Source organism: Festucalex cinctus, chromosome 1 (genome assembly GCF_051991245.1).
Source record: "Festucalex cinctus isolate MCC-2025b chromosome 1, RoL_Fcin_1.0, whole genome shotgun sequence".
Classification (NCBI taxonomy): Eukaryota; Metazoa; Chordata; class Actinopteri; order Syngnathiformes; family Syngnathidae; genus Festucalex; species Festucalex cinctus.
In genome coordinates this window covers 2,708,555-2,724,867 of record NC_135411.1, presented here as the reverse complement: position 1 = coordinate 2,724,867, position 16,313 = coordinate 2,708,555, and the positions used below count along the sequence as shown (strand labels likewise).

At 41.8% G+C, this 16,313-nt stretch overlaps 2 protein-coding genes across 2 annotated transcripts in view; one reads left to right on the top strand and one right to left on the bottom strand.

Annotated features, from left to right (window-relative positions):
- The window catches only part of LOC144007179 (uncharacterized), a 337,746-nt gene that overhangs the window by 272,847 nt on the left and 48,586 nt on the right, over positions 1-16,313 (top strand). The window lies entirely within an intron of this gene.
- Positions 6,344-16,313, bottom strand: part of LOC144005478 (uncharacterized) — a 13,316-nt gene continuing 3,346 nt past the window's right edge. Inside the window, exons 3-6 of the mRNA XM_077503695.1 lie at positions 14,349-14,851; positions 13,297-13,345; positions 13,028-13,234; positions 6,344-8,995 (exon numbers count right to left, since the gene is read on the bottom strand). Coding sequence (XP_077359821.1) covers positions 7,827-8,995; positions 13,028-13,234; positions 13,297-13,345; positions 14,349-14,851 — 1,928 coding nt within the window. The 3' untranslated portion in view covers positions 6,344-7,826. The remainder of the gene's footprint in view (positions 8,996-13,027; positions 13,235-13,296; positions 13,346-14,348; positions 14,852-16,313) is intronic.

The window sequence follows — 16,313 nt, the reverse complement described above, 5'->3', positions numbered from 1 at the left end:
AAGAAACATGTTTACTTCCTGTACATACGAGTAGCCCAGTTTAGATTTTATTTTTTTTAATCTCTATTCACTCAATCAGTATACAAACTATTGGGGGGGGGGATAATAAAATCATTGAATACACTATAAACAATTAGAACATAGAACACGCCAGGGAAGTTAATCATACAAAAGCTAAACCAAATAAAATCAATAGTATAACTGAAAGAAAAGAAAATAGTTTGATACAAAATCATATAAATAAATGATAAGTTTGCAATAGTTATACGTTTTTACAGCTTTTGGACACAGACAACCAGACAGTGACAAAAAAATAATTTCTCATGGATACAAAAATAAAAACTAAAAAATAAAGGATGGTTTCTTATGTGTAAATTTAGACTTATAAATGTAAAACTTCGCTAGAATAATCATAAGATTTATCAAATGAAACTGTGAATAGACATTATTATCAAATTCAAACATACCAAAATAATACATGCTTCCAAAGTAAGGAGAAATCTGGATAAATGTGGATTATAATGAATTGTGATTAATGTACCCCAGAATTATGAGTAGCACAGGTTTTTTTTTTTTTTTTTTTTTTTTAAACATCCTTGCTGTTTTACCTCAGACTGTAAATCTGCAAATCCACCCAAGAGTCTCTGGTCTTTTTTTTCTTTCTTTTTTTTTTTTTTAAGCTTTGAGCCAGGAAAAGTTCTAGTCGAGTGCCGGCAAATTCTATGCACTATTGACTACACTTTTTCTTTTCTTGCTCGGCCGAATATCGCTGCCAAAAGTCAGGTGAGTTGTATCCTTAATTGACCTTTCGCAAACTCCGCCCCCCCAAACGAGCATTGACCAATCACACATTTAGCAACCGTTGCTATGTAAACATAGTCCGTCAAGCTTTACTCAGCTCTCGATGACGTCCATAGTCTGATTGATTTTATTTGATGGCTTACGAGACTGCTAACCACCATAAAACTTTACGGAAGAAGAGTGACAACCATTAACAAGCTCCGGACCTCCAAAATGATGAAGCGGTGTGCCTACGGAGTATGTAAATCGGACTGTGCTAAGGTAAGACTATGCTAACTCTATCGGGCTAACTAGCTAGCTGTAGTGTAGTTTGCTTTCGGGGCAATAACTATCACAAAACGATATCAAAGTTATTGTCGTTACTATTAATGAATAAAATATATTACTAGAATATCATTGCCATCTAAGTAAAGCTTGTTCAGTCAGTGGTTAATGTTAGTTTAATGTCTTCTGTTAGCTTTTGCATTCGTCTAAATGTTGCGAGCTAACGTTAACACAAAGCTTCGTCAAGTTTGGCAAACTTAAGCGTCCTAATAAGTGCCCCGAGCTTATCTTGTTTTCATTTTTCATGCAGCATTTTGTGAACGGACACCCGTCTCCGGAGTATCCCAACCAGCCATATAACCTTAAAGGAGTTGGTTACAATCAAAAAATATTGATTTCCCCCTGACAGAAGCATCGATTTTGTTTGGTGTATTTCAGGAAGACAAGAATCTCGAATTTGTTTTCAATGTTTTGTTGCTTTTAGGGAAATTCTTTATTCACAAATGAAGATATTAAAAAAAACAACAACAAAACAACGTCTACTTCACTGGAAAAATGACTTTATATTGTTTTTTACATCTTTGAAATTGGTCATGGACAGTAAAGCCCCTCATTGAGTTTCTTTATTGGAATGATTTGATTTATTATAGTCCTCTTTTTTTTTTTTTTTTTTTTTTTTTTAAGAGCTCAGAATTGTTCATTCGGTAGTCTTACCGATTCAACGTCTTGTCATCATTGCTCTTTTTTTTTTTTTTTTTTTTTTTGTGTGTGTGTATGTGTGCGTGCGTTTGCGTGCGTGCGTGCGTTTGCGTGTGTGCGTTTGCGTGCGTTTGCGTGCGTTTGCGTGCGTGCGCGTGCGTGCGTGCGTGCAAATACGTATAAATTTATACTCATTCATTCACCTAAAGCCTTATAAATATCCCATTACCCTTCGCCTTAACCAGGTACTTCAGAATCTTGCCAGAGTCGTGAGGTTTAAATGGTCAGGAGACCAGAGAAAAGGTCAGAAAAAAAGAAATAAAGAGAAAAGAAAGGAAAATCAAAGTGAAATCCAGCACCGACCAAACACTTCCTGCCTTCCCCATGATTACAAAATCAAAGTCTTACGCCAACCCCGGAAGCCTCTAAATTCCAGCAAATTTGGCGAGATCTCAAGAAACCAGAGGAAAAACTAAAGAGAGGAAGGAGGGAAGGATCGATAAGGCAGAGAGAGATCCATAGAAGCCAGTACATCCAATCCATCAAAGTGAAGTCCAGCACCAACAAGACCCCTCCTACGTGGTTACAAAACCAGAGTCTTATGCCAACCCCAGAAACCTCATACTTCTAATAAATTAAGATCTCAAGTGACCAGAGGAAAAACTAAAGAGAGGAAGGAGGGAAGGATAGATAGAGCAAAGTGAGAACCACAGACACCAGCACCAACTGATTCAAGGGGCTGTGGGAGGGAGAGGCTACTTCTGTTGAGTTTCAGTAGATGCTGGTGCGACGGATCTGGCATGCATAAGGACCACCACCAAAGAAAGAAAGCCGTCAACCGCGGTCCAGCAAAGCGAGCACTCCCCCCCCCCCCCCCCGAAATCCCCAGGCCGCGGCAGCACCAAGGCCACCCCCAAGCCACCCGAGCGGACACCGGTCGGCGAGCCGACCCAGACGCCCGGAACACCCCCGCCCCAGCCCCGGCCCACACCCCCGAGCCCAAGGCCGCAGAACGAGGCCCAGCGGGCCCCCACAGCGCCCCACCGGTCCCCAGCCCCCACCCCCCCACGACCCCCCCGCACCCCACCCAAACCCGCCACCCACCACGACCCAGGCCCCACCACCCCCGGCCCCCAAACCCCCGAACACACCCCGACCCCCAACACCCAACCCCCCACCCACCCAAACCCCCCCCCAACAAGCCGCCCCCCCCCGATGGCCGCCAACCCCGCCAATTATAGTCCTCTTGCAAGTACAATTTCTGTTGAATTTTATTTTTCTTTTCTCTTCCTTTCTTTTATTTTAAATGTTCAATAATGTTTATGCTCCGTCTGTGTCAAGTAATTTGTCAGTTGATGATACAAATGTGCCTTGTTTGTGTATAAGTGCTCACTTAAAAAAAAAAAAAAAGTGTCAAGTCACCGACAGATGTCGCCATTTTTCCCCCTGGAAATTGAACCACGCGACGGTGCATTTTATTTCAGACGCGATTTGATATATTAAAACCCCATCATCTCAAGAAACATATCTTGGATTTGCTGTTTTTTTAAATAATTATTTCAACACTTCAAAATGAAGCCGTGGCCGACCGGCTCCCTGTCGGCACTTTTTTTTTTTTTTTTTTTGCTGTTGCTGCTACTTTTATGTTATTTTATTTCTATACTTTTTTTTTTCTTTTAGTATTTTATTTGCGTGTATACTTATCTACAGGGTGACCCAAAAAGATGCGTAGCCATATTTTATTGGATAAAAAATGCATTTTTTACCGAATGTCTTTTGTGTTGCAGGACGTGAAAGGTGAACCTATGGATGATCATTTGCAGCTATAGTTGCCCTGAAAATGTCTTGGACAAATCAGCAGAAGATATTCTCCCTGGAGACCGATTTTGCGACAAAATCATACCAGAGTGTACAGATTCCGTTTGGAAAGCGTTTCCATTGTCGCAACTTTCCATCCAAATCAACGATTGTTAGTTGGATGAAGAAGTTCAGAGTTCAGTTCTGAGAAGCAAACGTTCTCAAGAAAGTTTTCATCATTTTCAAGCACATTACAGAAGCATTCACACATTGTTACTGGCTTTTCCAGTGAATTTTTGCTTGATTTGGATCTTGTATGGGTGTAGGTGCAGATCAGACGTAAGAACACGCCGCAGTGATTCCGAGTTCTTGGCTGCGTCCTACTGAGTCCCTCACTGCAGCAATGTTTTCTCCTGTCCTTGCACTCTTCTTCCTGCATTCCTGAATAAGTTCCCCCTGTGGCTTTAGAACATAGGCCCACTACAGTCCCATGCTCTCTGAACTTCTTCATCCAACTAACAATCGTTGATTTGGATGGAAAGTTGCGACAATGGAAACTCAATCTGTACACTCTGGTATGATTTTGTCGCAAAATCGGTCTCCAGGGAGAATATCTTCTGCTGATTTGTCCAAGACATTTTCAGGGCAACTATAGCTGCAAATGATCATCCATAGGTTCACCTTTCACGTCCTGCAACAGAAAAGACATTCGGTAAAAAATGCATTTTTTATCCAAGAAAATATGGCTACGCATCTTTTTGGGTCACCCTGTACTTATATTTACTCTAATTAATTTTATTTTGTGTTATTTTGTTTCACTTGTGTCTACTAAAAGACTAATTTCTATTCCATGCACAGCACTTTGTATGCAGCAATGGATGTTTTAAAGTGATTTAGAAATAAGGTTGAGTGATGTCGATGATATACAGAAACAACATATGGGTTCAGTGAAAAACTAAGCAGAATATCAATCCAAAAGGATGTGTAAAGTGCTGTTTTTTTTTATTAGAACTTAGTGACAGTCATCAACATGAACAAACTTGGCAATAAAAAAAGAGAATTCAACTCACATTGTACTGCAACTTCTTTAGTGATAAATAATTTTATGCTCCTTAAGTATTTGTTGTGTATGTGTGACTGCTTGGGTCTGTTAACAGCATACTGTGTATTGCTCCAATTCATCCGTGCTGTGTGGCTTGACTAATTAAAATAAAAGTTTGACACTCACTTGTAAACGTAACCAGTGGACTCAGGATTCCCATCGATGTCAACTGTGTCATCCTGGATCGAGGTTTGGCATTTGGTGGCTTCCATTAAATGCTTTATTTAAAACAGAAGGCGCAAGTTTACGTGACTGATAGGACGAATAGTTGGTGAGTCATCTTGCTTGGGCGGGCACGGCTGACTGACAGGGCGGGCACGGACCCCCAAGGCCCGCCCATGGCGACGGGTCCGAATATACCAACACAGTGTGGAGCAGCTTAAACCTTGGTTGACATGCAGAGACCTCAAAGTGGGCAAAAAGAAAGCCGTTTTCGTAGGAAGGTAAGATTTATTGCTTGTAATCCGGTGCTGGCTTGTGTAGTCCACATGTCATATTTCTTACTCTGTTAGCGGTCATTGAACGCAACATTCTCGAGCCACTACACTCTCATAGATACCGACTGGCTGTATTGCTGAACGTTTATTAGTGTGTAGATGCAAACGGTGAGTTAAATCACCCATAATGTCCGTCCAAAGTTTGTTGTGCAGTATAGCATACATGTATGCCCGTGCGTGATGTCACATCAGCCAGTGTTTGTTAGTGGTTTGGGCTAGCATGCTTCACATGAATGTGGATTGTTTAATTTGTGTTTGGTTTAATTTCTGAATGCGGCATGAATTGCTGGAATATATTGAAGTTGGAATGATGTGAATCGGATGAATAAAGTGGTAGTAAATGGAAAATGTAGAATATGGGAAATAATCGGGTACGAAATCGGGAATTGTGGGTAAGGTGTGAATTTTGAACCTGAAAAGCTGGAATAGCTCATGGCACCAATTGCTGGAATATATTGAAGCTGGAATGATGTGAATCGTGTGAAAAATGTGGAAGTAAATGTGAAATGTAGAATCTCCCATTAAGAATAATGGGGAAAAATCGGGTATGAAATCGGGAATTGTGGGTAAGGCGTGAATCGTAGGAATAATAAAAATACAAGCATGCGTCGCGTGAATTTTTGGAATAGTTTGAAACTGGAATGGAGTGAATCGGGTGTAAAATGTGGAAGTAGATGCGGGACAAAAAAGTGGGAGGAATAAGTTTAAGTAAAAATAATAATAAAAGGTTGAATGACATATGTGTGAAGGCCTCCAGCCTTCACACAACAAGAGGCAATAATTTCCTGTTGAGGAGTTTCAAAACTTGAAACTTTCGTATGAAGGGACGTTCGTAAGTAGAGGTACCACTGTATCGTCAAAAATATCGTCACCGCAAATTTCTTTGAAATATCGTGATATAAATTTAAAGCCATATCGCCCACCCCTACTGGACATGCAGCTGAAACAGGGAGCCTTCAAGACAATGTTTGATTTTAAGGTTACATAGCATATCCTACTAATGAAGAGCTGCTGCTTTTCCACCAACAAGTCCAGTTTCTTTGAGTTCAGGGTAAAGGGACTTCTTGGTTTAAAAGTTCAGCAGGGAATTTAGAATTGTGTTTCCGCAGCGTCTGTCACGCGCGGAGGCTGATTTGCCATGGACGGCGCAGCGCGCCAGCAAAACAAAAAGGGAGAGCAACTTCAGTCCACAAAGTCAACATTTATTCTAAACAAACAACATAAAGAGAGAGCGGGCTCGACACCACCGCGCATAAAAAACAACAACTATTGCTCGCCAAAAGGGGAAAAAAAAAATAGTTCTACACAAAAACAAAGAAGCGCCACATGGCGCGGTGCCACACTGCCTGGTGAGAAAAAGGCTGGCCACAGCCGTAAACAGCTTAAGAAGCAACTGACCATACCAAATAGCATCGATACATAGAACACAATTATGGATGGTACGCACAAAAGGCAAGCACCGTATACAACAAAAATCGACATATAATCAATTGTAAAAATGAAAATGTACAGTGGATTTTTTATTTTTTTTTTAAGCCAGGTCGGGGTCAGACGGGAGACCCCGGGGAACAGTGTCCGCCTCACAATCAGAGTCAATGTCCGTTGAACCAAAGGGAAATGGCTCAAGTTCAGCATCAGCATCTCCTAATGGGGCCTGAGGGGCGGAAAAGTCCGTGTCCGAGATCCCAGAGGTCCCCCTCTCAGCAGGAGAGGAAACCAATTGTCTCTTGGCAGTGAGAGAATCCCAAGTATGGAACGGCTGCATATTCACAATATGATAAACACCAGCATCAGCACCAGAGTCCACCCAAGCGAGTCTGTAGTTCACATCACTGAGTCGTTCGGACACACACAGTGGTCCCTCAAATAGGGGAGCAAGTTGAGCTGTAAAATTAGAGTGAGCATCTGACCTGGGCTGTGTTTTCACTCGAACAAGGTCACCGACACGGAAGGAGTCATGTCGACGTCTCAAGTCATAATAGCGGTTATCTTTGATAAATGTTCAACTTGGCAAACTGCGCAATAAAAGGGAGAATTTGAGAGGAGGGCAAATACTTTTTCACAACACTGTACACGGCAAGAGATATCCGACATGATTTGAGGTTATTGTCCCAGCCGCTGACACTTGGAACTGGAGCAAAATTGATTAATCTGAATGCCGTGTTTCGACGAGTGGAGGCACATACAACATATTAAGAACATTTTGGGGTTGACTTCCCCTTTAAATTTTGTTCCTGTTAAATTTTGGGTTCTGGGGGGCTCCATGCAAAATATCACCTCGTTGGGTCTCAATGTGCATGAGAAAGTTTCGAGATCAGCGAAGGACTACAACGGGAGGAGTTGATTCATGATGTCCCTCAACAAAATGCAAATTCATTTAGATTTTGTATTTCATGTTTCTTTGCATTTTTTTTTCTAATATTCCTCTTTATCATTTTCAAAATCAGCGCCGATCACCTTTTTCTTCCCTATTTTATTCCAAATCATTGACACTTTTACATCATAGCACAGCCTCACTCCCTTTATTTTTATTTTTAAGCTTTAAAGATCGCTGCTATTGCCACCAGCGCACTCGTGTCTCTCAGCAAGCTTTTTACAAGAGAATCTTTGAGCACAAATACTGCAACTGAACGGTTCCTTCCCAGCGTGTCTTCTTGTGTGTCTTGTTAACTCTGACTGTCGAGAAAAGCTTTTGCCACAGTCTGGGCAGGCAAAAGGTTTTTCTCCAGTATGTGTTTTTTTAAATTTCCCTTGTCGGAGAAGCTTTTGCCACAGTCTGGGCAAGAAAAAGGGTTTTCTCCACTGTGTGTTCTTGTGTGGCTTGTTAAATGTGACTGCTGAGAGAAACTTTGGCCACAGTCTGGGCAGGCAAAAGGTTTTTCTCCAGTGTGCGTTCTTGTGTGGCTTGTTAAATGTGACTTGTGAGAGAAACTTTTACCACAGTCTGGGCAGGCAAAAGGTTTTTCTCCAGTATGTGTTCTTGTGTGTTTTTTTAAATTTCCCTTGTCGGAGAAGCTTTTGCCACAGTCTGGGCAAGAAAAAGGTTTTTCTCCAGTGTGTGTTCTTGTGTGGCTTGTTAATTGTGACTTCTGAGAGAAACTTTTGCCACAGTCTGAGCAGGAAAAAGGTTTTTCTCCACTGTGTGTTCTTGTGTGGCTTGTTAAATTTGACTGCTGAGAAAAACTTTTGCCACAGTCTGAGCAGGAAAAGGGTTTTTCTTCAGTATGTGTTCTTTTGTGTATTTTTAAACTTCCCTTATCAGAGAAGCTTTTGCCACAGTCTGGGCAGGCAAAAGGTTTCTCTCCAGTGTGTGTTCTTGCGTGGATTGTTAAAACTGACTGCCGAGAGAAACTTTTGCCACAGTCTGGGCAGGCAAAAGGTTTTTCTCCAGTATGTTTTCTCAAGTGAACTTTCAAATTCCCTTTTGAACTGAATGTTTTCCCACACTGAGAACATTTGCAGCGGTTGTTGTCAGCCTGATTACGTTTAGCGTATTCATCATCGTCGTCGTCAGTGTCAGCAGACTGTGACCTTGTGTCATCACTTTGTGCTTGTGGTGGTCCCCACTGGTCTGCATCACCTTCTGTCTTCATGTGTTGAGTTGAGCTGCTGCTTGGTGGCTCCGCCCCTCTGTCCTCCTCATGCTCACCGTTATCGTCACTCTTTAAAGCAACAAAGGTCAGTGGTGACTTGGTGACATCATCCTCAACCTCCTCTTCTTTGACACAAAGGGGCTCTTCCTCCTCTTTAATGTAAGCATGCTCTTCCTCCTCCTTTTTAACATGACGAGACTTCAGTTCCTGCTTCTCAGGACCAAGATATTTTTCACCAACATCTGCAAGACACAAGAAGACAAATACACATTTGGTTCAGTTAAGTCAAATCTAAAGCGCGACTTGACGTGTATTGTTTCTACAGTGGCACCTTGACTTGGGCACAGCTGCTGAGGAATGTGTAGCAATTGTGCAGTCTGTTTGTTAGCAGCTCGCAAGCTAAGATAGCTTGAGCAAGACGAGTATATGCCGATACAAACGATTTACTGAATGACAATTTACACCACGAAAGTAGCGATCGACGTACTGTTTCAGCCAAAAAACAAAATTCCTTAAGTTTCCACTTTGCCCTCCATTTTTTTGTAGCTGGCGGCTCCAAATAAGGGGGTAATATTGTTGTGGGGTAATATTGAGCAATAACATTGATATGTACAATATTAAGTTAATTTAAAACCAAGGAAAGGTTGAAATAGAGGAAAAAAGGTGTGTCATCGAGCAGACATGCCACTTTGAGCCAATACTCATTTGGGGTCAATAGATCACATGACCTGGAAGCTATTGAGCTCAACTGCTAATATTTAAAGAAAAAAATTGAAAAATAAGTGGAGGTCTAAACTGAAAAAATAAGAGGTGTGTATCATCTATCAGACATGCCACAATGATGCAACATTGATTTGGGGTCAATAGGTCACATGACGTAATCTATTGAGCTCAAAAGCTAATATTTACAAAAATAATTAATTAAAGATAAGTGCAGGTCTAAAATGAAAAAATAAAAGGTGTGCATCTTCTGTCAGACATGCCACTATGATGCAGCATTGATTTGGGGTCAATATGTCACATGACCTGGAAGCTCTTGAGCTAAATTACTAACATTTACAGAAAAAAAATATTTAAAAAAATAAATAAGTGGAGGTCTAAAATAAAAAGTAAAAGGTGAGCATCATTATCAGACATGCCACTATGATGCAGCATGCATTTGTGGTCAACAGGTCACGTGACCTGGAAGCTATTGAGCTAAATTGATATTTACAGAAAAAATAATAATTAATAATAAGTGGAGGTCTCAACTGAAAAAAAATAAAAGGTGTGCATCATCTATCAGACATGCCACGATGATGCAGCACTGATTTGGGGTCAATAGGTCACATGACCTGGAAGCTATTGAGCTCAAGCGCTAAAATTTACAGAAAAAAAATCATTCAAAATGAGTGAAGATTTTAACTGAAAAATTAAGAGGTGTGCATCATCTATATTTAGTGTGCATAGTACTTCTTTACCAATAGTAACAGAAAAGTTATTTATTATAATAAATAATTATATAACATTTTAATGGCACAGATTATGTTATCTACAACGGGCGATGATTCCCTGTTCTTTACTACTGACATAACTGCACACAAGATGGCAAATTTTTTTGCCTTGGTCTCTTTCTTTTTACAGATGCAATGTGGCACATGTGACAGGTTTGGATGTAGACGAAAACCAATTAAAAAGAGCAAGGGCAGCAAAACTGTGGCAGTGTGCCCTTTGCAAATAATTATTGGATCATTGTGCACCAATATGCCCTGTGATTGGCTGGCAACCAGTTCGGGGTGGACCCCGCCTACTGCCCGAAGCCAGCTAGGATAGGCTCCAGCACTCCCGCGACCCTTGTGAGGAGCAAGCAGTTAAAAAAATGGATGGATGTGCACCAATAAACCTGTGCTATGTAGTTTTTCTTTTCTTTTTTTAATACAGGAGCGGTCAAAAGGAGCTCAGCTATCTGGGAGGGCCTCAGAGTCGAGCCACTGCTCCTCCGTATTGGGAGGAGACAGCTGAGGGGGCTCGGGCATCTGGCTCGGACGCCTCCCTGGAGAGGTGTTCCGCGCATGTCCCAACAGCGGGAGGCCATGGAGACGAACCAGGACACACTGAAGACACGATTATGTCTCTCGGCTGGCCTGGGAACACCCAGGAATCCCACCGGAGGAGCTAGAAGTGGCTGGGGAGGGGGAAGTCTGGGCTTCACTGCTAAAGCTTCTGCCCTGGAGACCCAAGTCCGGATACGTGGTAGAAGATGGATGGATGGATGGATGGATGGATGGATGGATGGATGGATGGATGGACGGACATTATTAGTTATGGTGATGTCCTCATTGGTTGCAATATTTAAAATGGAGGAAAAGCGAATGGATAGGACGACAGAGAGGCGCAGGCTCTTCTACAGATTTGAGAGACTTTGAATCAGCGTCACCCAAGCCATGGGTGTCAATCGCATCATCCCTCATCCTAAGGTATTTATTGCTAAAAGAATCCACTCAAGTGAGATCCCATTCCTAATCCATCATTATAACAGCTTCAGATTAGGTTCGGAATCAAGCCTTGTTGCATGAACTGATCAAGCCCACTCAGATGATAGGAAAATGTCTTGTAAGACAAACAGCAGTCCAGCTGCGATTGATTCCGTTCCCTGTGAATGAAATGACCTGGATGAATGGGAAGATCCGCAAGCAACCCTCAACAGTAAAACGTCTTCCATGTCTTCCAGTTCAACCCAAAGACGTTTCACAACGATATCGCCCTGGTGGAGTTGACATCTCCGGTGGTTCTGTCTGACCGTGTCACCCCCGTGTGTCTGCCGTCTGGGATAGAGCCCCCTACTGGAAACTTGGGTGGGATTAGATGGAACAGTCCTTAAATGGTTCAGGTCCTATTTGGAGGAAAGGAGTTACTTTGTGACTATTGGAAATTTTCAATCTGATCGAAAGGCCATGACATGTGGGGTCCCTCAAGGGTCAGTCCTTGGACCCCTGTTGTTCAGTCTGTATATGTTACTTTTGGGTCAAATGCTTCAGAACACCGATGTTGACTATCATAGTTATGCAGATGACACACAACTGTATTTATCGATGTCCCCAAATGACAGCAGTTCTATTAACGCATTGTGTCATTCTCTAGAGCAAGTTAACAACTGGATGAACCAAAATTGCCTTCAGCTGAACGAAAACAAAACGGAGCTCATTGTTTTCGGCAATAAAGAAAAGAGGATTGCTGTTAAAAAACAGCTTGAGTCACTGTCTTTAGAAACTAAAGACCAAGTTCGAAATCTTGGGGTACTAATAGACTCAGATCTGACCTTCAGCAATCCTATTAAATTCATCACTAAAACAGCCTTTTACCAGCTGAAAAACATATCCAGACTGAAGGACTGCATGCTTCAAGCAGACCAAGAGAAGCTTATCCGTGCTTTTATCTCCAGCAGACTAGATTACTGTAACGGTCTTCTGACTGGACTCTCTCAAAAGAACATGAGACACTTGCAGCTCATTCAGAACGCTGCAGCTCGAGTTCTGACCAAAACAAAAAGATCAGAACATATTACTCCAGTACTTAAGGATTTACACTGGCTCCCTGTCAGCTGTAGAATCGATTTGAAAGTTCTGCTACTCGTCTATAAATCACTAAATGGTTTGGGGCCTGAATATATCCAAGAAATGCTGATTGAGTACAAACCCAGCAGGGCTCTGAGATCTACAGACTTGGGCCAACTAGTGGAACCCAGAGTTCGAAGCAAACATGGTGAAGCTGCATTTAGCTATTATGCTGCACACAGATGGAATAGGCTGCCAACAGAAGTGAAGTCAGCCCCGAGTGTAAATGCTTTCAAATCCAGGTTAAAAACTTTGCTTTTTTCTTATACCTTTGATTAGGGACTTTTAAACAGCTTTAATTAAGTGTTTTTTTGTTTAGTTTTTTGTTTTTTGTTTTTTTTCCTCTGAATGTTAACTACTGTTTCTTGATGCTTATGTGTTGTCTTTCCTCGTGTAAAGCACATTGAGTTGCCTTGTGTATGAAATGTGCTATACAAATAAACTTGCCTTGCCTTGCCTTTATTTCCTTAATTAATTTATTTATTTATTTAACATTTTATTTTATTTACAATCACTTTGTTGCCATTTTATTTATTTATTTAGTATTTATTTATTTATTTATTTGACATTTGATTTTATTTACATTTGAATTAATTAATTTGACATTTGATTTTATTTAAAATCAATTTGTTGGCACGTGCAATTCACGGTGCATCAACTCGTTGACATTTTTGAACGCACCCGAGTGTCCTCCCGCCGCCACGTCGTGGCCAACGTCCAACGAGTACACGGCGGCTATGTTGAGGGCCCCGGCCGGGCCGCACTTCCTGTCCGCGACCCGGTCTTGCCCCTTCCTCCTCCTGCGCCGCGAGGGTGGCGGCGGCGGCGGCGGCGTGACGGCCGCGTCCTCCGTCACGTCCTCCACGGTGACCGCCAACATGGCGTCCTCTACGCCGAAAGACATCAGGCGGATTTAGCTCCGCCTCTTTCCCCACGACATCATCACTCACCTGTCTCACAATCCGAGCCTTCGTCTTTGATCAGAACCACGTCGGGAGGCTGAAAAACAAATCCAAACATTGACTTGAACTGAAGTTAATTAGCTTAATGCTAACACGTAATGTGAAACGCCATAGATGGGCTCACGGGAGTTAGCATCAATGTTGGCAGTAATTCTCAATATATAGCAAAAATATTCAAGTGACGGGATCGGAGGGCTGTGGAATTCATCAAAATTCAATTACAATTTCAATTTCAATTATTACACTCCGCAATTACAAAATTAGCATAACAGTAAAAAAAAAAAAAAAATGAGTTGCTTAAAATTTTTACATTTGAACCTTTTTTAAAAAAATATATATTTTAAAATAACTAATTTAATAAATTTTATCTCATTCAAAAAGAACTTGGATATTTATTTTTTTCAAGTTTTTTTTTTTTTGCCAACATATCAACAATCTTTCTTCCTTTAAATCTTTATTTTACTTCAACTTATCTTAAACACTTCTAATCTGTTTATGTTTATTAAGTCCAAACCAGTAAACCAAACAATAAATATATATTAATATATATAATTATAAATTCTGCTTGGTCCAAAAGGAATTTACATAATTATAGTGTTTCTATTTTTTAACTTGTCTTTACATACCATTTTCTTATAAATAAATAAATAATAATCCTTTGACAGCCTTTCAAATAAATTCATTTGTCTTAATATTTGTTTTTACATTTAAACATTTTCTTTTGAGCATCCTAATCGTGTTCTCAATTATTATCAAAATATTAATAATTTCTTCATAATCGAGCAGCCCTACTCTTATATTCATTGGAAAAATAATCAACCAAATCAATTATTAAAACAATTGTAGCTGCAGCCGTACTTAGTAGAAAGAAAGAAAGAAAGAAAGAAAGAAAGAAAAGAGAAAAAAAAGACAGCCGAGAGTTGCAATTTAAAAACTGAAACTACTTTTATACACTAAGTCTGATTTTATATTTCTGTACATTGAAATGGTCATATTACATATGTCGAAGAAGGTTCCAGGAGGGGGGCGGGTGTACTCACCTGCTCCCCGGAAACAGCAGCCCCTTCGTCGGCTTGTCCGCCCTGATGGTCCCGCTGTCCCGCGGGTTGCTCGCGGGCGTCCTCCGGCGAGGCAGGGCCGAGACTGCCGCGGACCACGACGGACTCGATGAGGTTGAGTCTGCTTCGGAGCTCGCGGTTCTCCCGCTGGCTGCGGCTGACTTCGTCTCGGAGGCCGACCAAAGCTCGCTCGAGCAGCTCGCAGATGTCCAGCACGGCCGCCTTGCTCAGCGCCGCCATGATGACGCTCAGCTGCTCGTGGAGGACTTGAGACGTTAGCAGCTCCGACATTTTGTCCCAACCCGACCGAGACGCGCTTAACAGTGCACTAGCGGAACCGCAACCAGAACCGAAACCGGTATCAGACCGTTTCTGTCTCTTCTTCTGTTCCTGATTCTTCTTCTTCTTCTTCTTCTGCTTCTTCTTCTTCGTGCGTAGTTTCATTGGCGGCTGTCGGAACCGGCCGTCAAGAGCATTACCTCCACCTACCGGATGGAATGTGGAATTGATTGAATGTGAATTTTGAACATCCGGGCATGTCGTTGTTCATTTTTGCTGAATGAAATGTAGACTAATGTAAAGGTAAAGGATGTTTGTTTATTCTGGTCATTTCTGTTCAAAACGTTGTAGTTCGGTCATCACATACATTACATTACATTTTAGCTTCTTCTTAAGTCCACTTCAGAAGATTACATTCATTTTCACGACAAATAGTGACTTTGCAAATATGGCACTGGCAGTTTCTCTTCGTCTCTGCCTCCAGCTGTTCAAAAATGATGTCATAAACAAACCGCTTTTAACCGCAATGTTTTATCTTTTTTTTTCTTCTTGAAAGAAATAACCACGAAAACAATTAAGGAAATAAATAATTATGGCTATGTCATGGAGTATTTATTTTCATCACGGTATTTACTTGGGAGTTGGTGGCTAAAAAAAAAAAAAAAAAGTTTCTGCGTCTACAGACGAACATTGCACACACATTTTGAGATTATTATTATTATTTTTTTAATTATGAATAGGCACGTAATTGTGGGGACAGGTGACGTGAATATTCATTGAGGGTTGCATTACAAGGACCTGCCTACAGGGGGCGTCATCATAGACACGACATTCACGTAATCAGTAGCCGGGTCACCTGTTGACATGTGACGGGATCCATTCGGATCGGCTCGACATCGATCACGTGATTTATCAAGATGGCGTTCATGCGTCATTTAGTACAGTAGTTGTTGTGATTGTGTTAACACTTTTATTGAAGCGACATCTCGATGAGACAGTTTCAAGTACTTGAAAACAACTTTATCTCGCAGCTGGCGAAACGATGACGTCATGACGCATTTGACGTCACGACAGAGCATGCGCGTTGCCGCACGCAGCAGCCTCGCCAGTCGCCAATATTACGAATGAAACGTGTACATGACGGTGACGCTCGCTTATGGGGACATTGGCTAAAACTTTGGATTTTACATGCAGGGCTGTGTCCTCATAATTCAAAATGTTGTAGTGATTAGAACATAATTCACCCACGGAACGTTGGGACGAAGGGGGAGTTTGTTGGGATGAAAGGATAAAAGAACAAAATGTTGGTAGGTCTGTGAGCCTCGCACAGAGTGGGTGGTTGTTGCTGTTAAACGATGAGAAGCTGATATCAATAAACCGCCGGTCTTTGGCTCCGGACTTCAACACTCTGCCTCCGACTCCCGTCACTGCTCGCTACATTGGTGACCCCGACATTCGCCTCGTTGACGTTTCCGAGGCTGAGAATTTGATCGAATTGAGCGACATGGCGAACTCCGCTGACGTCAAGTTACCGGAGTTTTGGGAGTCGGCCGCGGCGACGTGGTTTGTACAAGCTGAAGCTCAGTTTGCCATCCGTGGAATTACGGACGATTCCACGCGCTACTACCACGTCGAGGCCGCGCTCGGGAGCTCCACGGCGGCCAGAGC